This window comes from Pan paniscus, chromosome 7, assembly GCF_029289425.2.
Source record: "Pan paniscus chromosome 7, NHGRI_mPanPan1-v2.0_pri, whole genome shotgun sequence".
Lineage (NCBI taxonomy): Eukaryota > Metazoa > Chordata > Mammalia > Primates > Hominidae > Pan > Pan paniscus.
In genome coordinates, this window is record NC_073256.2 from 157,753,765 (window position 1) to 157,779,958 (window position 26,194).

Consider the following 26,194-nt stretch of genomic DNA (forward strand, 5'->3'; position numbering starts at 1 on the left):
GCTCAAAGTGCTCTCCCTATAAAATGTGAATTATTTTTCTGAAGGCAGATTTGCAGCATATGACCCAGTGATAAAATTTTCAATATCTTGTAATCAAAAATTTCACCAATTTGGAGGTTTATTTTATATATGAACTATTGCCTTTTAGCAAATCCATCTGCCTTAGCAGTCTCTTTCTTTCATAAGAGTTCCTGGGCAAAATTTAATCCCTCGTCCAGGAAAAGGCTTGAGCAAAAGGCATGATCAAAAATCTTCATATACAGCAACACAAATAAGATTTAAATGATACTAAGCGGCCCCTTAAGCCGGCAAATACACACAGCACACATCAGTGTTCCTTCCTCGACCGTCTATAACCAGCTAGTGCAAATGTTCATTTCAAGAAAAAGAATACATTTTGGGACCTGAGAATACAGACAATTTGCCTTTTATTTACAGGTACAGGGTGTTAGTAGATTTCCATTAAATTCTCTGGGAGATGTTTAAAGCAGTCCAGAGCCACAGTGGAGATGGGGTTTAAAGTGACTTTTGTGTTTTGTTAAACATACAGCCAGCTGACATTTATCATTTTTAATCTCAGCCAGTCACCTTCTTTCTCTAGCCTCTTTCACAAAATAATGGAAAATGTCTCCTCCTGACACAAGCGTCTTTTTTTTTTTTGAAACGGAGTTTCACTCTTGCTGCCCAGGCTGGAGTGCAATGCCACGATCGTGGTTCACTGCAACTTCTGCCTCCCAGGTTCAAGCAATTCTCCTGCCTCAGCCTCCCGAGTAGCTGGGATTACAGGCACGTACCACCATGCCTGGCTAATTTTTGAATTTTTAGTAGAGACGGGGTTTCACCATATTGGCCAGGCTGGTCTCGAACTCCTGACCTCAGGTGACCCACCTGCCTCAGCCTCCCAAAGTGCTGGGATTACAGGCGTCAGCCACTGCACCCGGCCCCAAACATTTTTCAAATGTATTTACAAATCATGGGAAGTGTTATAAGGAAGAACAACAGAATTCAAGGAAAAGAGACAACGGCATTCGATGAAAGAGAAAAATAAAACAGTTCCACTTAAGGCTGAAAGGACCACTGAGGACCTCTCCGAAGAAATGGCATCCAGCTGTGACCTGAGGATGACTGGGAGTGAGGCAGGAAGGACAGGGAAGAGTGTCCCCGAAGGAGGCAAGAGGCATCAGAAGACCTCAGACTGATGAAGTCTTAAATGTTACAGATAACTGGCCCCGGGACAGGAAAAAAAGAAAATGAAGACCACTCCTAAGATAACTTGCATAGAGCCCAGGAGCTTGCTTTTACCCTGAAGCCAGCCTGGAGTTATATTCAAAGGATGCAAAAAAAAAAAAAAAGGAACCGAAAAGCAATTTAAATCTTGCCTGAAGTCTCTCAAAAGCACAGCAAATGGGGATTCCATTCACAAGTGCACATAGAAATCTATTACAATACACTTTCTCATCACTCTACAAAGCAATAGTGTGATTGCTTTAAAAACTTTCTTCTTCCTAAACACTACTCCTTCCCAATTAAATTTCTCCAGAATCCAGCCTAAATGAGCTTAGACACCCAACTCTCCCCTGCTAAGACTCTGAGGTCTAATCTCTCCTCCTCCACCAGTAACTCTTAGCATTTTTTTTTCGAGACGGAGTCTCGCTCTGTCACCCAGGCTCGAGTGCAGTGGTGCATTCTCGGCTCACTGCAACCCTTCCACCTCCCAGGTTCAAGTGATTCTCCTGCCTCCACCTCCTGAGTAGCTAGGATTACAGGCATGCGCCACTACACCTGGCTAATTTGTATTTTTTTAGTACAGACGGGGTTTCGTCGTGTTGGCCAGGCTGGTCTCGAACTCCTGACCTCAAGTGATCCACCCATCTTGACCTCCCAAAGTGCTGGGATTACAGGCATGGGCCACCATACCTGGCCACTCTTAGCCTTTTAAAATGTAAATCCTACAAGTTTTAGGGCTTGTCCAGTTATTTTGTCCAAAATTAACTGTGTGGCTAAGGCAGGCCCCTCCCTGGCCCTCATCTGTATGCAACCAAAGGCCAGGGAGGGCCTGCCCTAGCAACACACGCTGTTTCTGGGGGAGCCAGGGAGGGACAGGCCTTGCAAACCCCATTCACGCTGGCCTCAGGGGATGCTATGGGAAGCATACTAGACCTGACCAAAGATCTCATTTGACAAACAGCCACTAACATTTGCTGAGCACTGTCCAAAGCACCTCACAAGGACTAACCAATTCAATCCTTACAACCTCTACCAGTAAACGAGTGTAAACTAGTGGCCCACTTACAGATGAGAAAGTGGGCACACAGGACTCAGGGACACGGCCAGCATCCCACAGCTGGTCAGTAATGGCGTCCTGTGCTCTCACCAGCTGTGCAACCTCAGGAGTAACACTGTGCCCTGCCTGCCCTGGTCCCTCACATGGCACGTGGAACGCGTGGTTTCCACTCACCAGGCTGTAAGAAATGAGGTTACGCATGTGAAACCATTTACCATGAGGCCACAGCTAGCCTTGGCGTGGATTAGAAAGAGATGCCCCGTAGGCAAACACAGCCTGCAGGCACCAGGCTTAGCAAGGCATGCCCAGAAGGTCCCTACAGGAGACAACAGCGCCCCTTCATCTGAATGCACCCAGCTCTGAGCTGCAGATGGCTGGCAAGCAGGGCCCAGCACCCCGCACAGGCTGCAACTGCACGGCGACCCTGCCCAGCACAGCAGCTGCTCCAGGTATGTCACCTAAAATACCAAGAAACAGCGAAGAATATGGGAACAATCACCTTTTGTGAACAATCAATTTTTTGTAACATCTAATAAGGACAATTTATTTCAACTTTTATTTTAAGTTCAGGGCTACAAGTGAAGGTTACACTGGTAAACATGTGTCATAGGGGTTTATTGTACAGATTAGTTTGTGACCCAGGTATTAAGCCTAGTACCCATTAGTTATTTTTCCTGATCCTCTCCCTCCTTCTACCCTCCACCCTCCAAAAGGCCCCAGTGTATGTTATTCCCCTCTATGTGGCCATGTGTTCTCATAATTTAGCTCCCACTTATAAGTGAGAACATGTGGTATTTGGTTTTCTGTTCCTGCAGTAGTTTGGTATGAATAATCACCTCCAGCTCCATCCATATCCCTGCAAAGAACATGACCTCATTTTTTATGGCTGCATAATATTCCACAGTGTATATGTAGCACATTTTCTTTATCCAGTCTATCACTGATGGGCATTGAGGTTGATTCCATATCTTTGCCATTGTGAATAATCCTGCAATGAACACACCTGTCCATGTGTCTTTATAATAGAATGATTTAAAGAAATGTAAATCATTCTATTATAAAATTTTTTAATAAATAAAAATATCCCTAATCTCGAGGCTTACTATAAAACTATAGTACTCAAGATAGTGTGGTACTGGTGAAAGAACAAATAGGTTAATGGAGCAAAAGAGACAGCCCAGAAATAGAATCTCATAAGTATAGTCAACTGGTCTTTGACAAAGCAGCAAAGGCAATCAATGGAGCAGAGACAGTCTTTTCAATAAATGGTGCTGAAATAACTGGACATCCACAAGCAAAAAAATAACTCTAGACACAGACCTCACACTCTTCACAAAAATTAACTCAAAACAGATCATAAACCCAAATGCAGGATGAGAAAATACAAACCTCCCAGAAGTTAACACAAGAGAAAATCTAGGTGACCTTAGGTATACTAATGTTATATCTTTAGATAAAACACCCAAGGTATAACCCATCAAAGAAAGAATTGATAAGCTAGACTTCGTTAAAATTTAAAACTTCTGCTCTGCAAAAGACATATCAAGAGAATGAGAAAACAAGACACAGACTGGGAAGAAATATTTGCAAAAGACACAACTGATAAAGGACTGTCATCCAAATCATAGAAAAAACTCTTAAAGTCAACAGCAACGAAACAAACAACCCAATTAAAAAGGGGGCAAAAGATCTGAACAGACATTTCACCAAAGAAGGTATCCAGATGGCAAATAAGCATAAGAAAAATGCTCAACATCATATGTCATCAGGAAATTGCAAAGTAAAGCAACGAGATACCACTACACACCTATTAGAATGGCCAAAATCTAACACTGACAACCCCAAATGCTGACAAGGATGTGGAGCAGCAGGAACTCTCATTCATTGCTGAAGGGGATGCAAAATGGTTCAGCCACTGTGGAAGACAGTTTGGCGGGTTCTTACAAAAGTAAACATATTTTTACCATATCATCCAGGAACCATGCCCCTTGATATTTACTCAAATGAGCTGAAAACTTATATACACACAAAAACTTGCACATGAATGTTTATGGCTGCTTTACAATTGCCAAAACTTGCAAGCAACCAAGTTGTCAACCAAGATTCATTAGGTGAATGTATAAATAACTGTGACATATTCTGATAGTAGAATATTATTCAGCACTATAAAGTAATGAGCTATCAAGCTGAGAAAAGATATGAAGGAAACTTAAATGTATATTACTAAGAGAAAGAAGCCAATTTGAAAAGGCTACATATTGTATGATTCCAACTATATGACACTCTGGGAAAGGCAAAACTATGGAGACAGTAAAAGGGTCAGTGGTTGCCAGAAGGTAATAAATAGGGAGGGAGGGATGAGGAGACAGAGCACAAAGGATTTTCACGGCAGGGAAACTTCTCTGTATGATATCATAATGGTGGATACTCATCACTACACATTTGTCAAAACCCACAGAATGTACACCACCAAGAGTGAACCCTAATGTAAACTACGAACTTTGGGTGATGATGATGTGTCAACATAGGTTCATCAATTGCAACAAATGTACCACCCTGGTATAGGGTGTTAACAGTGGGGAAGTCTGTGCGTCTGCAAGGGCAGGAGGTAAGTGGGTCATCAGCCTCAATTCACACATCCTCATGGTCCATCTAAAGGTGCCAATCATGAAATAAGGGGTGGGGAGACAGGTTCCATCCTATCCCTCCGGGGAACACCAAGGAAAAAGAAATTAGAGAAAGGAAGGGCAGGTGAAGAAAAACTATCATAAACCTCATCTCAGAGCACACCTTATCCATCTTTGTGTATGACCTCTCCAGGTCTCCTCTATTCTGCACCCCATCATGGTTTTGGGGGTTTCTTTAAACATGGGACTTGACATCTGTCTGTGCTGGCTGTGCTGATGATTGAACTCATACTGTTAGTGGAGTTCATTTTGAACCTGGATTTTATCCCTTGCTTTTGTCTTAGCCGTTGGTGATGATACTGAGTGCAAGAGGTCAAGAGCAGAGTTCAGGACCCTCTCCAGCAGGCCTTCTATTCTGCAGGGACGTCTTGGTTCTTGCTTTGTGCTGGACACCATTCACATGTTGAGGGTGAACACACAAAGTGCCAAACTCCCTGCCAGATCTCAGCCATCTCACCTGAGTGGACAGCATGACAGGCTTTTATCACTTGCCCAGAGTGGTCATCAGCGCTCCGCCTGCCCCTGTGGCTCCAGAGAGGCAGGATATCTTAGGCTCTAAAGACAAAAACCCATAAAAACTGGGGATTTATATGGGGAACTTGATGGGACTTGGGGGATTTTCAACCCTGAACACATCTGCTTCACGCAGGGCCTTAGCTCTTCCTGGCATAGCTTCTGGCCAGACCACAGCAGTCCAGAGCAGAAGTGCCCTCCCCAGACTGCAAAAGCACCCCCCAGGTCTAGTTCTCTTCCCTAAAGAGAAATAAGAGGCTAAAGTGCTGCGTACACTCCATCCCAGCCTCCCTTCACTCCCCTTCACTGCCTGCCTGACTCTCCTCCTGCTATATTACTCACTCAGTCTGCATTTTCTCTTCCAAACCCAGTGCCCTCCTTTTAAATGAGGCAGGAGGATCGCTTCAGCCCAAGAGTTTGAGGCCAGCCTGGGCAACACAGCGAGACCTCATCTCTAAAAAATAAAAATAAATAAATGATTTCAAATATCACAGTGTTCTCAGCCAGGGATTTCGCAAAGTATAGCTGCCATGCCAAATCTGGCCACCATGTACTAATGTAAACACAGTTTCATGGTGTATGTGCTGTCCATGGCTGCTTTCACACCACAACAGCAGGGTCCAGTCATTTCCGCACAGACCGTGTGGCCCATAAAGCCTAAAATATTTACTATCTGGCCCTTTACAGAGAACATTTGCTGACCCCTGCTCGAAGCTAACCAGAATGCATCCTGAGAATCGGATTTGAGGTTCTATCAAATATAAGTGTTGCCTTGGAAGATGGTTGAACAGTAAGAAGTCTGGGGAGTGTGACTTAGGAGTGACTGTCACAGCAACCACAGACACGTAAGAAGCAGGCTCTGGAAGGACCTGAGAGCTCTGTGCAAACACCAGGAAGCTGTCACATGTGAGAGGCACCTGTTTATTTCCACTGTGGAGGGCAGAAACTGTCTCCTTTGCCATCGCATCACTCACCCAACACACTGCATGGCATGGGGGCAGGAGTATAATGAACTACCTGTTGAATCAATGTACAAAAAAGTCCAGTAGATGTCTTCAGATATTCTAGCAGGTGAAAGTAAGGAGAAACATAATGTTTAATTCAACGTTGGGGAGAGCCCTAACTATCAGAATTATCCAAAAGCAGAACTTTTGGATTCATCATAAAGCCATGAGCACCTCCAGTCAGCAGAGGCCAGTGAAATGGATGGACATGACCACATAAAAAAGATACTGAAGAGGCCGGGCATGGTGGCTCATGCCTGTAATCCCAGCACTTTGGGAGGCCAAAGTGGGCGGATCACCTGAGGTCAGGAGTTTGAGACCAGCCTGGCCAACATGGTGAAACCCTATCTCTACTAAAAATACAAAAATTAGCTGGGCGTGGTGGCACGTGCCTGTAATCTCAGCTTCTCAGGAGGCTGAGGCAGGAGAATCACTTGAACCCAGGAGTTGGAGGCTGCAGTGAGCCAAGATCATGCCATTGCACTCCAGCCTGGGCAACAAGAGTGAAACTCTGTCTCAGGAAAAAAAATAAAAATAAAAAGGATGCCGAAGAACCCGTTTTTGCCCTGGTGGGAAATTAACCTACATGACATCACAGTTCTTTCCTGTCTAGAAGCCTATACCTTCACTAGCTCTAGGCTTGAACTGAAGAAAAAGTGTTGTATGTTTCCTATCTAAAAGTAACCCCTCAAAAATGGTTTTTTTTTTGTTTGTTTTTTGAGGTTTTTTTTAGATAAGGTCTTTCTCTGTCGCCCAGGCTGGAGTGCAGTAGCACGATCCCAGCTCACTGCAACCTCCACCTCCCAGGTTCAAGTAATTCTCTTGCCTCAGCCTCCTGAGTAGCTGGGACTACAAGCGCACACCACCATGCCCAGCTAATTTTTGTTTTTTGGTAGAGACAGTGTTTCACCATGTTGGGCAGGCTGGTCATGAACTCCTGACCTCAAGTGATCCGCCCACCCTGGTCTCCCAAAGTGCTGGGGATTACAGGAGTGAGCCACCGTGCCTGGCCCCCAAAAATGTTTTTTCTCCTTCTAATCAGCCTTTGTCTAATACTGGGCATTATCCTTGTACATATTTGTTATTAGATTGATAGCTTTATTTTTAATACATATTACCCTGCATTAATATTTCAGAATAAGAATTTACTGCTGAATGCATAGCTCAGGTATACACATATACCCAAGGATATTTATTCTGGGTTCATTGATTTGTGCTAACCTAACTAAATCTCATGAGTAAAATTCATTAGGTATTTCCAGTGTTTGATTGATGATGACACACCATGCCAATGAACTCAAAGGCAATTTCTGACTTCCACTGATAAAGATTCAAGAATCCGAGCCCCAAGGCAAAGCACCAGTACTTTTTCCTATAATCGGATTATAGCAGGCACCCAACTCCAGGGCAGGGATCTAGTCATTCTGGAGCCACCAGCACCAACCACGATGTCTGCCACTCAGGGCAGGGGCTGAAACAGCATGTGACCATCCGATAGAAAGCAACACCTTAGCGCCAGCAAGGGGACTCCAGTACCTCTGCTGAAATCTTTGGGATCCAGCGACAGACTGTAGCCGGGGAGCGTTTCCAGGAGGAGTTTGTAGCAGGCCCTCCACCCAGGCTCCGCGATGCTCGGGGCCACGCACTGCATGGCGGCCACGCGCTTGAAGAACGCAGACTTGCGATGGAAGCCGATCAGCTCATAGAGCTCGGAGAGGATGCTGTAGCGCTGAATTTTCTCTTCCTCAGAAAGCTGAAGCACAGAGAGAAAGTAAAAAGCTTTTGAAAGAAACGTATAAGTGAAAAAAGAAGCACACATTAAAAATGTCTCTTCATAAAACAAAGACCTGAGGAGAATCAAGGAGAGGGAAAGCCTGGTGAGCAGCGCAGGGCGCAGGCCCCAGGTGGCTTCAGACCTTCCCCAGCCACGGCTGCAGGTGCAGCCCATCCTCCTGCTGATAAAGCCCAGATTCTCTGCTACAAAGGTACTTGCTACAAATCTGAGACCTCTACTTTAAGTTCCTTTACAAAAGAAAAGAAAAGGAACAAGAGTTCATCTACACAACAGGATTTTATCAAGGTCTCTCATCAAACACAAAAATTCTTAAAACACAAGAAGACACAGAATCATGTAACTGGGTAATGAATTATTAACAATACCACTGATATCAGACTTAAGACTTCAGGGTTTACAAAAAGTTTTCTTTCATCCAAGACCCAACTGAATCCTCCCAACAACCCTGTAGTGTAGCAATCATAACTTCTGTTTCTTTTCTTTTTTTTTTGAGACAGAGTCTCACTCTGTCACTCAGGCTGGAGTGCAGTGGTACGATCTTGGCTCACTGCAACCTCCACCTCCCGGGTTCAAGAGATTCTCCTGCCTCATCCTCCTGTGTAGCTGAGATTACAAGCACCCACCCCCATGCTGGCTAATTTTTGTACTTTCAGTAGAGACGGGATTTCACCATGTTAACCAGGCTGGTCTCGAACTCCTGACCTCAGGTGATCTGCTTGCCTCAGTCTCCCAAAGTGCTGGGATTACAGGTGTGAGCCACCACACCCAGCCAACAACTTCTGTTTCTTCAGCACCTACTGTATGGCAGCAGACTTAACGTACCTGATTTACTCAATACAAGCATCCTGTGAGCTGGCAAATAAGGACCTTAACAGCTCAGGGACACATTAATCACCTGTGCAAAATCACACAGCCAAGAAGTATCAGGGACAAGACCTGACTCTGGGCCTGGGCCCTGCCCACTGCACAGCGGCCTTCAGAGAAGAAGGAAGGCAGAGCCCACTCTGCTGCTCCAGGAGCACTGCTTAAGGAAGCGCTTCTCCCTCCTCTGCCCTGGACGATGAATGTTTCCCTGATGTTTCTGTGAGTACAGAGCCTTAGCTTGAACGCCCTTCCAACTTGGGCCTCCAAACCCTCCCTCCATCCCCTCTCCTCTGCGCTCACTGCTGGGGCCCTCGTCAGCCCTTATCTGGAAGAGGAATCGGCATTGTCTTCCTACCACCTCTCGACCTTCCTTCACCTGTCCACACACCCCTGCCAGACTTAGGTTCCTGAGACATGGCTCAGAGCCCATCACCCCAGCCACGGTTTGAATGTTTGTGCCTCCCCAAAATTCACATGTTGAAAGCCTAGCCCCCAAGGTGATGGAATTAGGAGGTGGGGACTTTAAAAAGTGATTGGGTCAGGGGGTGAAGCACTCACAAATGGAATTAGTGCCCATATAAGAAGAGACCCTAAAGAGCTAGCTCACCTGTTCCACCATGTGAGAACACAGAGAAAAGACGGCGGTCTATGAACAAGCAAGTGGGCCCTCCCCAGACACCAAACATGCTGGCACCTGGATCATGGACTTCTAGCCTCTAGAACTGTGCACAATACATTTCTATTGTTTATCAGCCACCCAGTCTGTGGCATTTTGTGACAGCAGCCTCACCGGACTAAGACAATCCCCATCTTGAAAACACTAGACCCCTTCAGGACTGTAAAATGGAGCCCAAATGCCTTCACGGGCACACCAGGCCCTCCTCAGCCCCAACCTGCTCTGGAAATTCGAGGCCCCACTGCCTACCTATGACCTCACCAGACTGAACAACTTTAACTCACTTGTTTTCTCATTCTGTCAACACATATTTACTGAACCCCTACTCTGGTGCCAGCCACTCTTGTGGCAGAGGATACAGCAGTGAGCAAAACAGGCTAAGACTCCTACCCCTGGGGGCCTCCATGCTAATGACAGGCTAGTCCCCTGGCTTAGAATCAGTGGGGAGGATGACAATAAATCAATGAAAAAATAAACAAAATAGCTGCTCTAAGTCCAATGAAATACTCTTTGACATAGAATCATGGGTGGAAGCGTATGAGGCAGGCTGTACTAGGTGACGCCGCTGGGGCACACAGGCTCTCTGCTCCTGCGCTCCCTCCACAGCCACATCTGGCTCTCCCTTTGGACACTCAGTTCCAATGCCACCCTCTCCAAGAAGCTGGTCCTCATGCCCTTCAGCGGGAAGCTACTGCTTCTTTCCCTAAATTCTCCTAACCATGCTGGACTCCATAATTTCCTTTCTCTGTGTCTCCCACACTATTTATGTACACATCGGATCTCTGCCAGCCCCACTTTTCCTACAGTGAAAGGTCATGCCGACGCCGATGAGTGTGAGAATCCCTGTTGCTCCACCTGCTCACCAGCATATGAGGATATCACCTGCTCACCAGCATATGAGGATATCACCTGCTCACCAGCATATGAGGATATCAGTCTTTTTTATTTTAGACGTGGTGGCTTTAACTTCCATTTCCCTGAAAACTAATGATGTTGAACCTTTTTCATATGATCACTGGCCACTGGTATATCTTCCTTTGTGAAGTGCTTGTTCAAATCTTCTGACAGTTTTTAAAATTAGATCGTTTGTTTTATTACTGAGTCGTAGGAGTTCTGTATATATTCTGAATGCAAGTCCTTAGTTATATGTGTTTTGCAAATATTTCCTCCCGGTCTGTTGCCGATTTATTTCCCTAAGGGAGTGTTCATAAGCAAAAGCATTTCTCTGTGATGTAGCTCAATCTATCAGCTTTTTCTTCTATGGTTAGTGCCTTCTATGTCCTCATCTGAGAAAAATCTTTGCCCGAGGTCACAAAGATATCCTATGTTTTCATCTAGAAGTTGTTGTCTAGGTCTATGGTCCGTGAATATTCAAATTTGAGTAGGACATGGCCTGTCCCTTTCCAGGAGTGTGCAGTACAGCAGCGAACAGAAGCCCCAGTGCTGGAGGACAGCAGCCAGGGACGGGGTGGAAGAGGACTGTAAAGAGGAGGCAGGGGTTGGCCGGGCACAGTGGCGCACACCTGTAATCCCAGCACTTTGGGAGGCCGAGGCAGGCAGATCACCTGAGGTTGGGAGTTCGAGACCAGCCTGACCAACATGGAGAAACCCCGTCTCTACTAAAAAATACAAAATTAGCCAGGCGTGGTGGTGCATACCTGTAATCCCAGCTACTTGAGAGGCTGAAGCAGAAGAATTGCTTGAACCCAGGAGGCGGAGGTTGCAGTGAGCCAAGATTGTGCCATTACACTCCAGCCTGGGCAACAAGAGTGAAACTCCATGTCAAAAAAAAGAAAAGAAAAAAAGAAAAAGAAGAGGTGGGGGTACTTAACGCCTTCATCACAAATCTGGAAATGCCCAGACCTTCAGCTGCACCCACTATGTGCCAAACATGATCAAAGATGTTGGGGCAGAGAAGACAAATACTGATCTTAGCCAGTGCCCGTAAAGAGGCCACCATCTAAAATAAAGGTGACAGCCGGGGAAGGTCACATGCCTTGGCCACCAATGCGTTAGAACTCCCATTGATTCTTTCATGGGACCTATCTAAGATGAAAGGTTGTAAGTAATACTAGGATCAGTAATAATATTACTTCATTCCTCTTATCATTTCAGTGTAATAAGAAATCAAATGATAAATACTATATTGCAAATGGAATTGACATCACTTCAAAGCCCTAAAACGGTTCCTTAATGGGAAAAGCTCCAGCGCAACTGCTGTTGGGCACTAGGCAGACAATTGACTGAGAAGCCGTGAGCCCAGAGAGCCTCAGGACAAAGCCATGTTTGGTCGACACAGGCACCTATGGCACAAGGAGCCGGGGAGTACAAAATGGTCCCTGACAAAGGTAGGCCAAGATCCTCAGGAAATCTTGAAATGAGATGAAATCCCCAAACTCATTTCCAACCTGCTGCTCTTTTAGGGCATATTAATCAGCACATCTTTGTTGTAATCTTTCAATAGGCTGCACAGTCATGAAGTCCAAGTTCAGGGCCCAGATGTTTATGTGAGGTTCCAACGAAAGTGGCTCCAAGACTACTCAAGACAAGGAGCTTTATTCACAAGGCAGACTCTGAGGGATCCAAATATTAATTCACCACTCCATTTCCAAGTAGAAAGTAAGTTTAGACCTGCTTTATTCTGTTAATAAGAAATAAAGTGACAAGATCAGAGGGAAACTCCAGACACAGGACTTGTCTCTGGCAGGATGGAGAGGGAGGAATACAGCCTGGAGCTGTAAAGTCCTGAGTTCCAGGGCCACATCTGCATATCCCTAAGAAACAGGGATCATCAAATCTAATTACGATTGTCAAAAAGACTCAATGAAATAATGCAAACACTGAGCATAAGCCTAAAACTCTCAGTGAGTGTTCAAGAAACAGAAATATCACTGTTAGTTAATGCCTTTGACACCACAGGTTCTAACCCCAAGTTAATCAGCCACTGATGCTCTAGAAAATGCCTTCACCCTCATCAGCCTTCTCAAACGTGGGCACTTGCAGTGATCAGAAGAACAAGTCAGTGACAGATGTGTAGGGGCAGCCTGGTGGCCGCACTCAACTAAGTGATGACCATGGGAGAATGCCGGATGGGAAACAGCAGGCCCCACACATTCCCAGGTTTGAAAACACACTCTGCTTCTCTCGCCGGCTATTTCCAGCCATAATTACATGGAGAGAAAATACATCTTCAAAATTATACAAACTTTCCATATATGTCTATCAAAAAAGTTTGGAAAAAACATAACCTACTTTCTTATATCCCGGAGTAGGGGTATGAGGCATGCACCAAGGATTTTCCTTTATAAAGCATCTGTCTAAAGTAATTGGATCCATTTTCAGTTTTAATCATTCAAAAGTAAGAATGAAAACAAAGCAAAACAAAACAAAAACTTCAATAAGACCCGGTCCCTCAAAACTTCATGAAGTAGTAGAGGAGATAGGTCCATAAAGAATCACAGTGTTGGAGGCCAGGCACGGTGGCTCACGCCTGTAATCCTAGCACTTTGGGAGGACGAGGCGGGCAGATCACAAGGTCAGGAGATCAAGATCATCCTGGCCAACACAGTGAAACCCCATCTCTACTAAAAATACAAAAAATTAGCCAGGCATGGTGGCAGGCACCTGTAGTCCCAGCTACTTGGGAGGCTGAGGCAGGAGAATGGCGTGAACTTGGGAGACGGAACTTGCAGTGAGCCGGGATTGCGCCATTGCACTCTAGCCTGGGCACAGAGCAAGACTCCATCTCAAAAAAAAAAAAAAAAAAAAAGAATCACAGTGTTGAGGCCAGGCAATGTGGCTCATGCCGATAATCTCAGCACTTTGGGAGGCTAAGGCAGGCAGATTACCTGAGGTCAGGAGTTCGAGACCAGCCTGGCCAACATAGTGAAACCCCATCTCAACTAAAAATATAAAAATTAGCCAGGCGTGATGGTGGGTGCCTATAGTCCCAGCTACTCAGGAGGCTGAGGCAGGAGAATCACTTGAACCTGGGAGGTGGAAGTTAGCAGTGAACCGAGATCGCGCCACTGCACTCCAGCACAACAAGAGCGAGGCTCCATCTCAAAAAAAAAAAAAAAAATCACAGTGTTGGGAAGAAGATGGATGGAGAGATGGCTGAAACAGGGATGCTGTGCCCTATGCCTTGGACAGATACCTGGAAGGTTCCTAGACTACCAGGTGTACCCACCACGTGCTAGAGGAAGGACACTTTGTAAACAGTCAGTGCCCTTGTTGAGTGCACCATCCAAAAGAGATGGCCAAGCAAAGTCCGCGCTTGACCCCTGATCACCTCAGTTCCAGCCTTTGATTCATTCTTGGATAACCTGAAAAACCCACTCCTTTGGCTTCAAGAAACACTGCCTATTTTACCATCTTTGGGTTTAGTGAGCAAGCGAGTTCATGTGTACTTTAAAGATGATTTGAACTCTGACTACAGCTTTTCTCCACATTCATCTTTCCATACCAGAGTTCTCAGTTTCTTTTTTTTTTTTTTCTCTTTTTTTGAGACAGAATTTCACCCTTGTGGCCCAGGCTGGAGCGCAGTGGCGTAATCTCGGCTTACTGCAACCTCTGCCTCCCAGGTTCAAACAATTCTCCCGCCTCAGCCTCCTCAGGAGCTGTGATTACAGGTGCCTGACACCACACCCGGCTACTTTTTGTATTTTTAGTAGAGACAGGGTTTCGTCATGTTGGCCAAGCTGCTCTCAAACTCCTGACCTCAGGTGATCCGCCTCACCCTCCCAAAGTGCTGGGATTACAGGCGTGAGCCACTGCACCCAGCCAAGTTCTGAGTTTCTTTAAGTCTGTTCTCCGTAAAATCTAGTCCCTCCAATGACAACTCATGCAGCCTGAAATTAAAAGCCAATTAAACAAGACCATACACAGCTAAAACGTCCCCCACCCCCCATCACTCCTTTCCTAAACTCCTCTCCTGCCTGTCCGAAATAGACTAATGCCTTTCCTAAACTCCTCTCCTGCCTGTCCGAAATAGCCGAGACTAATGTGAGTGCACTACACTCACAAAACACTGCAGATCTGTCTCCTCAAACAGAAATGAGCTCTCCACAATAGGAGACCATTCGCATTCCCCTCTGAATTCCTAGCATATCGTGCTGGCAACAGATACGATTGGCATTATAGTTTCTTTCCTTTAAAAATACTTTGGGCCAGCCCAGCCAACACAGTGAAACCCCGTCTCTACTGAAAATACAAAAATTAGATGGACACGGTGGTGCACACCTGTAATCCCAGCTACTTGGGAAGCTGAGGCAGGTGAATCGCTTGAACCCGGGGGGCAGAGGTTGCGGTGAGCCACGATCACGCCACTGCACTCCAGCATGAGTGACAGAGCAAGACTCTGTCTCAAAAAAAAAAAAAAATACTTTGGGATACTTAAATGAGACCTTGGGAGAGAGGCAAAGGCAGTGTATTGGGGGTCTAACATCTCAATCCAGAGCTTCCGTGAACCTTTTTCATGTTTTCTGTTCACTGATTCATTCAGAAGGTAGCTTCTCACTCCAGAAGGACTTATGTTTTTCTGCCAGGAGTTTGTGGTCACTCTTATACCAGGACAACTTTAAACTAAACCCTCTTTGGATTGGTTTTGTTTCCTTCTGTAATGCTTAATACTAAGCGTCAACTTGATGGGATTGAAGGATGCAAAGTATTGATCCTGGGTGTGTCTGGGAGGGTGCTGCCGAAGGAGATGAACATTTGACTCGGTGGGCTGGGAGAGGCAGACCCACCCTTCATCTGCTGCCAGCACAGCTAAGAATACAAGCAGGCAGAAAATATGAAACGACGAGGCTGGCCTAGCCCCCCAGCCTACATCTTTCTCCCGTGCTAGATGCTTCCCCCACTAGTTCTTCATTTTTGAGACTCGGACTGGCTCTCCTTGCTCCTCAGCTTGCAGACGGCCTAGTGTGGAACCTTGTAATCATGTGAGTTAATACTTAATAAACTCCCCTTTATATATGTATATATCCTATCAGTTCTGTCCCTCTAGAGAACCCTGACTAATACACCTTCCAACAAGATCAAGTTTCCTTATTTTCTTACTTTAAGGACTGAGGTATTTTCTATTTCATTCTTTTGCTAAACGTGTTGTTTAGGGGATCTTGGCTTTACACATGGGTCTGCCATCCAACTCCCAAGTCTGGGCAGGTCTAAGGTTTATTTTCTATCCCTCCTATGTGAGCACTGAAAACTGTTACCACAGCTAGGCAGGGCATTCTCTGGCTTCCAAGGCCTACTGACTTTCAGAATTCCTGCTTTTGGGAAAAGGATTTCCTTTTCCTTTCTTAACAATGAGCTTTGCATTTTGAAAGACGTTGGGGATGGGGATGGGGGGATTTTTATCTCTTAATCAGAATTTTAAGGAACTTGTGCTGAGAGTTTTTGGACCACTATATTGTCAGAACAAAAATCACTAAGTATTTTCCAAACTTAAGTATTATTTGAAATTTTTCTTTTCTTTCTTTTTAACTATTAACAGACTTTTTTTTTTTTTTTCATTAAAAAACATTGCTCAGTCCATGGCCCAGCCTGGTATCTGGGGCCACAGGGCCTGCCCGGTGCTGGTTTTTACCAGGGCAGCCTGGTGCTGGTGTCCGAGGCAGGCCTGGCACTCACGTTGCTCTCCTTTCCCTAGTGGAGGTCATCTCCCTCCATGCTGTGCTGCCTGGGGCCGGAGGAGGCTGGTGCAAGGCTGTCCTTCCCATCCTCTTCCATGCACCTTTTCTTATTTATGTGCGACCGTGGGTGTAGCTGTGGTCTCCTGCCTGGTTTCCTGGCTCTTGTGAAGGTGTGTGTGTGGATGGTTGTCAGGTTGGTGTTTCTTCAGGTGGGCAAGTGCCGAAAGGTCCTATTCTGCCATCTGGCTCACATCACACCTTCCCTAAGAGAATTAATATCAGCCCCAATCTTCACATTATACATGACACATTTAAGGTGAAGCAAACATGCAGGGAAGAAATGCTAGGATAAATCATTTGTCCCCATATATTGTTTGCCTTATAAAAGAATTATTTATTGCAATTAAATTTGCATAAAAAGAAAAAAATTAAGCCAGCAACTAGACTGAAGCCTTGAAGGGACATATGAAATTAAGAAAGGGATGAAGCCAAAAAATGAGAGGACAATCTATACGCTTAATAAAACCCCTATCCTACGGATGAAATTACCGATTCCTACAACACCTTATCTAAATATGACAGTAATGTAAGATGCCTTTCTTATTAGGAAACGGCCAAGATAAAAAATAATCAATTAAAACAAAAAATTAAATTCTAAGTTTTGCCTGCCAACTAAATTTGTCTCCTTCCTGGAAAAAAGGAAGATTTACTGGTTCTTTATTGTAGGTATCTCGTGTTCATGGATTGGAAGACAATATTGCTAAGATGGTAAAACACCTCCAATGGATCTACAGACTCAGTGCGATCCCTATCAAAATCCCAGCTGACTTATTTGGAGAAATTGACAAGCTTATGCCAAAATTCACATAGAAGTACAAGAACCCAGAATAGCCAGAACCATCTTCAAAAAGAACGAAGCTGGAGGAGACACACTTCCCAGCTTCAAAACTTACTACAAAGCTATAATAACCAAGATAGTGTGGTACTGGCATAAGTACCACATAAGATCAATGGAATAGAAAAAAAATTACGATCAACTAATTTTCCACAAGAGTGCCAATGGGGAAATAATTGTCTTTACAACAAATGCTGCTTGGACAACTGGATATTCATATGCAAACAAATAAAGTTAGCCCCGGCATGGCGGCTCACGCCTGTAATCCCAGCGCTTTGGGAGGCCGGGGTGGGTGGATCGCCTGAGGTCAGGAGTTCAAGACCAGCCTGGCCAACACAGTGAAACCCTGTCTCTACTAAACATAGAAAAAATTAGCCAGGCCTTGTGGCAGGCGCCTGTAATCCCAACTACTCAGGAGACTGAGGCAGGAGAATCACTTGAACCCGGGAGGCGGGGGCTACAGTGAGCCAAGATCGTGCCACTGTACTCCAGCCTGGGTGACAAAGAGAGACTCTGTCTCAAAAAAAAAAAAAAAGAATAAATTGGACCTCCTAACTCACATGATGAACAAAAATTAACTCAAAATGGGTCACAGACTTAAATGCAAAAACTAACCCTATAAAGTTCCTAAAAGAAAACAAGAAATCTTAATGACCTTGGGTTAGCAATCTTTTAAATATATAACACCAAAAACACGTGAAGAAAAAATAAATAAATTAGACTTCACCAAAATTAAAAACTTTTGTGCTGCCAAGGACACTATCAAGAAAGTGAAATGGGCCGGGCATGGTGGTTCATGCCTGTAACCTTAGCAATCTGGGAGGCCAAGGCAGGTGGATCACTTGAGGAGAGGAGTTCAAGACCAGCCTGGCCAACATTATGAAACCCTGTCTTTACTAAAAATACAAAAATTAGCCATGTGTGGTGGTGTATGCCTGTAATCCCAGCTACTTGGGAGGCTGAGGCAGGAGAATTGCTTGAACCCGGGAGGCGGAGGTTGCAGTGAGCTGAGACTGTGCCACTGCACTCAAGCTTGGGCAACAGAGCCAAACTCCATCTCAAAAAAAAAAAAAAAAAGAAGAATAAAAGAAAAAGAAAGAAAGTGAAATGACAATAACAAAATGGGAGAGAAATTCTGCAAAGCATGGATCTGGTAAGGGACTAGTATCCAGAATATATAATGAACTCTTACAGCTAAATAACAAAAAGAAAGTAAACCCCAATTTAAAACTTGACAAAGAGGGCCAGGCGCAGTGGCTCGCGCCTGTAATTACAGCACTTTGGGAGGCCAAGGTGGGCGGATCATGAGGTCAGGAGATCGAGTCCATCTTGGCCAACATGGTGAAACCCCATCTCTATTAAAAGTGCAAAAAAATTAGCTGGGTGTGGTGGCATGCGCCTGTAGTCCCAGCTACTCAGGAGGCTGAGGCAGGAGAATCACTTGAACCCAGGAGGCGGAGGCTGCAGTGAGTCAAGATTGTGCCACTGCACTCCAGCCTGGACAACAGAGTGAGACTCTGTCTCAAAAAAAAAAAAAAAAAAAAAAGCACATGGGAAAAATGCTCAACAGCATCAGCCATGAGGGAAATGTTAATCAAAACCAAAATGAAACATCACTTCACACCCACTAGAATGGCTCTCATCAAAAGATGGACAATAACAAGTGTTAATGAGGATATAGAGAAACTGGAACCTTCAGACATTGCTGGTAGAAATGTAAAATGGCGCAGCTGCTTTGGAAAAGTTTCACAGTTCCTCAAAAAGTTAAACCCAACAATTTCACTGCTAAGTATATACCCAAGAGAACTGAAAATATGTGTTCCCACAAACACTTGTACATTCCCACAAAACTTTGTTCCCACAAAATACATGTACATGAGTGTTCATTGCAGCATTATCCTTAATACCCAAAGGGTGGAAACAACCTAAAGTCCATCAACCAATGCATGGATAAATAAAACATGGTATCTCCATACAGCGGATACTAAGTGGCCATAAGAAGGAATGAAGTGACGGTTCCAAGATGGCCGAATAGGAACAGCTCCAGTCTACAGCTCCCAGCGTGAGCGACACAGAAGATGAGTGATTTCTGCATTTCCAACTGAGGTACCGGGTTCATTTCACTGGGGCTTGCTGGACAGTGGGTGCAGGACAGTGGGTGCAGTGCATCGAGCATGGGCCGAAGCAGGGCGAGGCATCGCCTCACCCAGGAAGCGCAAAGGGTCAGGGAATTCCCTTTCCTAGCCAAGCCAAGCTGTGACAGATGACACCTGGAAAATCGGGTCACTCCCACCCTAATACTGTGCTTTTCCAATGGTCTTAGCAAACGGCACACCAGGAGATTATATCCCGCGCATGGCTGGGAGGGTCCCACGCCCGGCTGGGAGGGTCCCACGCCCACGGAGCCTCGCTCATTGCTAGCACAGCAGTCTGAGATCAAACTGCAAGGTGGCAGTGAGGCTGGGGGGGGCGGGGCACCCACCATTGCTGAGGCTTCAGTAGGTAAACAAAGTGGCCGGGAAGCTCGAACTGGGTGGAGCCCAACACAGCTCAAGGAGGCCTGCCTGCCTCTGTAGACTCCACCTCTGGGGACAGGGCATAGCCAAACAAAAGGCAGCAGAAACCTCTGCAGACTTAAATGTCCCTGTCTGACAGCTTTGAAGAGAGTAGTGGTTCTCCCAGCACGGAGTTTGAGATCTGAGAATGGACAGACTACCTCCTCAACTGGGTCCCTGACCCCCAAGTAGCCTAACTTGGGGGGAGGCACTCCCCAGCAGGAACAGACTGACACCTCACATGGCCGGGTAGCCCTCTAAGACGAAACTTCCAGAGGAACAATCAGGCAGCAACATTTGCTGTTCAGCAATATTAGCTGTTCTGCAGCCTCCGCTGCTGATACCCAGGCAAACAGGGTCTAGAGTGGACCTCCAGCAAACTCCAACAGACCTGCAGCTGAGGGTCCTGACTGTTAGAAGGAAAACTAACAAACAGAAAGGACATCCACATCAAAACCCCATCTGTACATCACCATCATCAAAGACCAAAGGTAGAAAAAAACACAAAGATGGGGAAAAAACAGAGCAGAAAAACTGAAAATTCTAAAAATCGGAGCACCTCTCCTCCTCCAAAGGAACACAGCTCCTCACCAGCAACGGAGCAAAGCTAGACAGAGAATGACTTTGATGAGTTGAGAGAAGAAGGCTTCAGATGACCAAACTTCTCCAAGCTAAAGGAGGAAGTTCGAACCCATTGCAAAGAACTTAAAAACCTTGAAAAAAGATTAGACAAATGGCTAACTAGAATAACCAGTGTAGAAAAGTCCTTAAATGACCTAATGGAGCTGAAAACGATGGCACGAGAACTACGTGACGAATGCACATGCTTCAGTAGCCGATTCGATCAACTGGAAGAAAGGGTATCAGTGATTGAAGATCAAATGAATGAAATGAAGGGAGAAGAGAAGTTTAGAGAAAAAAGAATAAAAAGAAATGAACAAAGCCTCCAAGAAATACGGGACTATGTGAACAGACCAAATCAACATCTGATTGGTGTACCTGAAAGTGACGGGGAGAATGGAACCAAGTTGGAAAACACTCTGCAGGATATTATCCACGAGAACTTCCCCAACCTAGCAAGGCAGGCCAACATTCAAATTCACGAAATACAGAGAACACCACAAAGATACTCCTCGAGAAGAGCAACTCCAAGACACATAATTGTCAGATTCACCAAAGTTGAAATGAAGGAAAAAATGTTAAGGGCAGCCAGAGAGAAAGGTCGGGTTACCCACAAAGGGAAGCCCATCAGACTAACAGTGGATCTCTTGGCAGAAACTCTACAAGCCAGAAGAGAGTAGGGGCCAAAATTCAACATTCTTAAAGAAAAGAAGTTTCAACCCAGAATTTCATATCCAGCCAAACTAAGCTTCATAAGTGAAGGAGAAATAAAATCCTTTACAGACAAGCAAATGCTGAGATTTTGTCACCACCAGGCCTGCCCTACAAGAGCTCCTGAAGGAAGCACTAAACATGGAAAGGAACAACCAGTAACAGCCACTGCAAAAACATGCCAAATTGTAAAGACCATCGAGACTAGGAAGAAACTGCATGAACTAACGAGCAAAATAACCAGCTAACATCATAATGACAGTATCAAATTCCACATAACAATATTAACCTTAAATGTAAATGGGCTAAATGCTCCAATTAAAAGACACAGACTGGCAAATTGGATAAAGAGTCAAGACCCATCAGTGTGCTGTATTCAGGAAGCCCATCTCACATGCAGAGACACACATAGGCTCAAAATAAAGGGATGGAGGAGGATCTACCAAGGAAACGGAAAACAAAAAAAGGCAGGGGTTGCAATCCTAGTCTCTGATAAAACAGACTTTAAACCAACAAAGATCAAAACAGACAAAGAAGGCCATTACATAATGGCATAATGGTAAAGGTATCAATTCAACAAGAAGAGCTAACTATCCTAAATATACATGCACCCAATACAGGAGCATCCAGATTCATAAAGCAAGTCTTTAGAGACCTACAAAGAGACTTAGACTCCCACACAGTAATAATGGGAGACTTTAACACCCCACTGTCAACATCAGACAGATCAACGAGACAGAAAGTTAACAAGGATAACCAGGAATTGAACTCAGCTCTGCACCAAGCAGACCTAATAGACATCTACAGAACTCTCCACCCCAAATCAACAGAATATACATTCTTCTCAGCACCACATCGCACTTATTCCAAAATTGACCACATAGTTGGAAATAAAGCACTCCTCAGCAAAGGTAAAATAACAGAAATTATAACAAACTGTCTCTCAGACCACAGTGCAATCAAACTAGAACTCAGGATTAAGAAACTCACTCAAAACCACTCAACTACATGGAAACTGAACAACCTGCTCCTGAATGACTACTGGGTACATAACGAAATGAAGGCGGAAATAAAGATGTTCTTTGAAACCAATGAGAAGAAAGACACAACATACCAGAATCTCTGGGACACATTCAAAGCAGTGTGTAGAGGGAAATTTATAGCACTAAATGTCCACAAGAGAAAGCAGGAAAGATCTAAAATTGACACCCTAACATCGTAATTAAAAGAACTAGAGAAGCAAGAGCAAACACATTCAAAAGCTAGCAGAAAGCAAGAAATAACTAAGATCAGAGCAGAACTGAAGGAGATAGAGACACAAAAAACCCTTCAAAAAATCAATGAATCCAGGAGCTGGTTTTTTGAAAAGATCAACAAAATTGATAGACCACTAGCAAGACTAATAAGAAGAAAAGAGAGAAGAATCAAATAGACGAAATAAAAAATGACAAAGGGGATATCACCACCAATCCCACAGAAATACAAACTACCATCAGAGAATACTATAAACACCTCTATGCAAATAAACTAGAAAATCTAGAAGAAATGGATAAATTCCTGGACACATACACCCTCCCAAGACTAAACCAGTAAAAAGTTGAATCTCTGAAAAGACCAATAACAGGAGCTGAAATTGAAGCAATAATTAATAGCTTACCAACCAAAAAAAGTCCAGGACCAGACGGATTCACAGCCGAATTCTACCAGAGGTATAAGGAGGAGCTGGTACCATTCCTTCTGAAACTATTCCAATCAATAGAAAAAGAGGGAATCCTCCCTAACTCATTTTATGAGGCCAGCATCATCCTGATACCATAGCCTGGCAGAGACACAACAAAAAAAGAGAATTTTAGACCAATATCCCTGATGAACATCAATGCAAAAATCCTCAATAAAATACTGGCAAACCGAATCCAGCAGCACATCAAAAAGCTTATCCACCATGATCAAGTGGGCTTCATCCCTGGGATGCAAGGCTGGTTCAATATATGCAAATCAATAAATGTAATCCAGCATATAAACAGAACCAAAGACAAAAACTACCTGATTATCTCAATAGATGCAGAAAAGGCCTTTGACAAAATTCAACAGCCCTTCATGCTAAGAACTCTCAATAAATTAGGTATTGATGGGACGTATCTCAAAATAATAAGAGCTATTTATGACAAACCCACAGCCAACATCATACTGAATGGGCAAAAACTGGAAGCATTCCCTTTGAAAACTGGCACAAGACAGGGATCTCTCTCTCACCACTCCTATTCAACATAGTGCTGGAAGTTCTGGCCAGGGCAAACAGGCAGGAGAAAGAAATAAAGGGTATTTAATTAGGAAAAGAGGAAGTCAAATTGTCCCTGTTTGCAGATGACATGATTGTATATCTAGAAAACCCCATTGTCTCAGCCCAAAATCTCCTTAAGCTGAAAAGCAACTTCAGCAAAGTCTCGGGATACAAAATCAATGTGCAAAAATCACAAGCATTCCTATACACCAATAACAGACAAACAGAGAGCCAAATCATGAGTGAACTCCCATTCACAATTGCTTCAAAGAGAATAAAATACCTAGGAATCCAACTTACAAGGGATGTGAAGGACCTCTTCAAGAAGAACTACAAACCACTGCTCAATGAAATAAAAGAGGATACAAACAAATGGAAGAACATTCCATGTTCACAGATAGGAAGAATCAATATCATGAAAATGGCCACACTGCCCAAGGTAATTTATAGATTCAATGCCATCCCCATCAAGCTACCAATGACTTTCTTCGCAGAATTGGAAAAAACTACTCTAAAGTTCATATGGAACCAAAAAAGAGCCTGCATTGCCAAGTCAGTTGTAAGCCAAAAGAACAAAGCTGGAGGCATCACGCTACCTGACTTCAAACTATACTACAAGGCTACAGTAACCAAAACAGCATGGTACTGGTACCAAAACAGAGATATAGACCAATGGAACAGAACAGAGCCCTCAGAAATAATACCACACATCTACAACCATCTGATTTTTTACAAACCTGACAAAAACGAGAAATGGGGAAAGGATTCCCTACTTAACAAATGGTGCTGGGAAAACTGGCCAGCCATATTTAGAAAGCTGAAACTGGATCCTTTCCTTACACCTTATACAAAAATTAATTCAAGATGGATTAAAGACTTAAATGTTAAGTCTTTAATGTTTTTAACTAAACTTTAAGCTAAGTCTTTAACTAAACTTTAATGTTAAGTTAAAACCATAAAAACCCTAGAAGAAAACCTAGGCAATACCATTCAGGACATAGGCATGGGCAAGGACTTCATGTCTAAAATACCAAAAGCAATGGCAACAAAAGCCAAAATTGACAAATGGGATCTAATTAAACTGAAGAGCTTCTACACAGCAAAAGAAACTACCATCAGAGTGAACAGGCAACCTACAGAATGGGAGAAAACTTTTGCAATCTACTCATCTGACAAAGGGCTAATATCCAGAATCTACAATGAACTCAAACAAATTTACAAGAAAAAAACAAACAACCCCATCAACAAGTGGGCGAAGGATATGAACAGACACTTCTCAAAAGAAGACATTTATGCAGCCAACAGACACATGAAAAAATGCTCATCATCACTGGCCATCAGAGAAATGCAAATCAAAACCACAATGAGATACCATCTCACACCAATCAGAATGGTGATCATTAAAAAGTCAGGAAACAACAGGTGCTGGAGAGGACGTGGAGAATAGGAACACTTTTACACTGTTGGTGGGACTGTAAACTAGTTCAACCATTGTGGAAGACAGTGTGGTGATTCCTCAGGGATCTAGAACTAGAAATACCATTTGACCCAGCCATACCACTACTGGGTATATACCGAAAGGATTATAAGTCATGCTGCTATAAAGACAAATGCACACGTATGTTTATTGCGGCACTATTCACAACAGCAGAGACTCAGAACCAACCCAAATGTCCAACAATGATAGACTGGATTAAGAAAATGTGGCACATGTACACCATGGAATACTATGCAGCCATAAAAAAGGATGAGTTCATGTCCTTTGCAGGGACATGGATGAAGCTGGAAACCATCATTCTCAGCAAACTATCACAAGGACAAAAAAACAAACACCCCATGTTCTCACTCATAGGTGGGAATTGAACAATGAGAACACTTGGACACAGGAAGGGGAACATCACACACCGGGGCCTGTTGTGGGGTGGGGGGAGGGGGGAGGTGGGAGGGATAGCATTAGGAGACATACCTAATGTAAATGACAAGTTAATGGGTGCAGCACACCAACATGGCACATGTATACATACGTAACAAACCTGCACGTTGTGCACATGTACCCTAGAACTTACAGTAAAAAAAAAAAAAAAAAGAAGGAATGAAGGGGGCCGAGTGCGGTGGCTCACACCTGTAATCCCAGCACTTTGGGAGGCCAAGGCAGGTGGATCACCTAAGGTCGGGAGTTCGAGACCAGCCTGACCAACATGGAGAAACTCTGTCTCCACTAAAAATACAAAATTAGCCGGGTGTGGTGGCACATGCCTGTAATCCCAGCTACTTGGGAGGCTGAGGTGGAAGAATTGCTTGAACCTGGGAGGCGGAGGTTGCAGTGAGCAGAGATGGCGCCATTGCACACTCCATCCTGAACAGCAGAGTGAGACTCCATCAAAAAAAAAAAAAAAAAAGGAATGAAGGACTGATTCGTGCTACAACATGGATGAACCATGAAAACATGACGCTAAGTGAGTAATCTAGACACAGAAGGACAAACACTGTCTTTTTTTTTTTTTTTTTTGATGGAGTTTTGCTCTTGTCACCCAGGCTGGAGTGCAATGGCGCGATCTCAGCTCACTGCAACCTCCGCCTCCCAGGTTCAAGCGACTCTCCTGCCTCAGCCTCCCAAGTAGCTGGGATTACAGGCATGCGCTACTATGCCTGGTTAATTTTGTATTTTTAGTA

The 26,194-nt window shown here is 44.3% G+C and overlaps 1 protein-coding gene across 5 annotated transcripts in view; it reads right to left on the bottom strand.

The window, feature by feature from the left end:
* Positions 1-26,194, bottom strand: part of TRAPPC9 (trafficking protein particle complex subunit 9) — a 725,402-nt gene that overhangs the window by 627,327 nt on the left and 71,881 nt on the right. For all 5 annotated transcript variants that reach the window (XM_014346060.6, XM_034966644.3, XM_034966648.3 and 2 more), the window contains one exon: positions 8,025-8,241. In XM_014346060.6, coding sequence (XP_014201546.4) covers positions 8,025-8,241 — 217 coding nt within the window. The remainder of the gene's footprint in view (positions 1-8,024; positions 8,242-26,194) is intronic.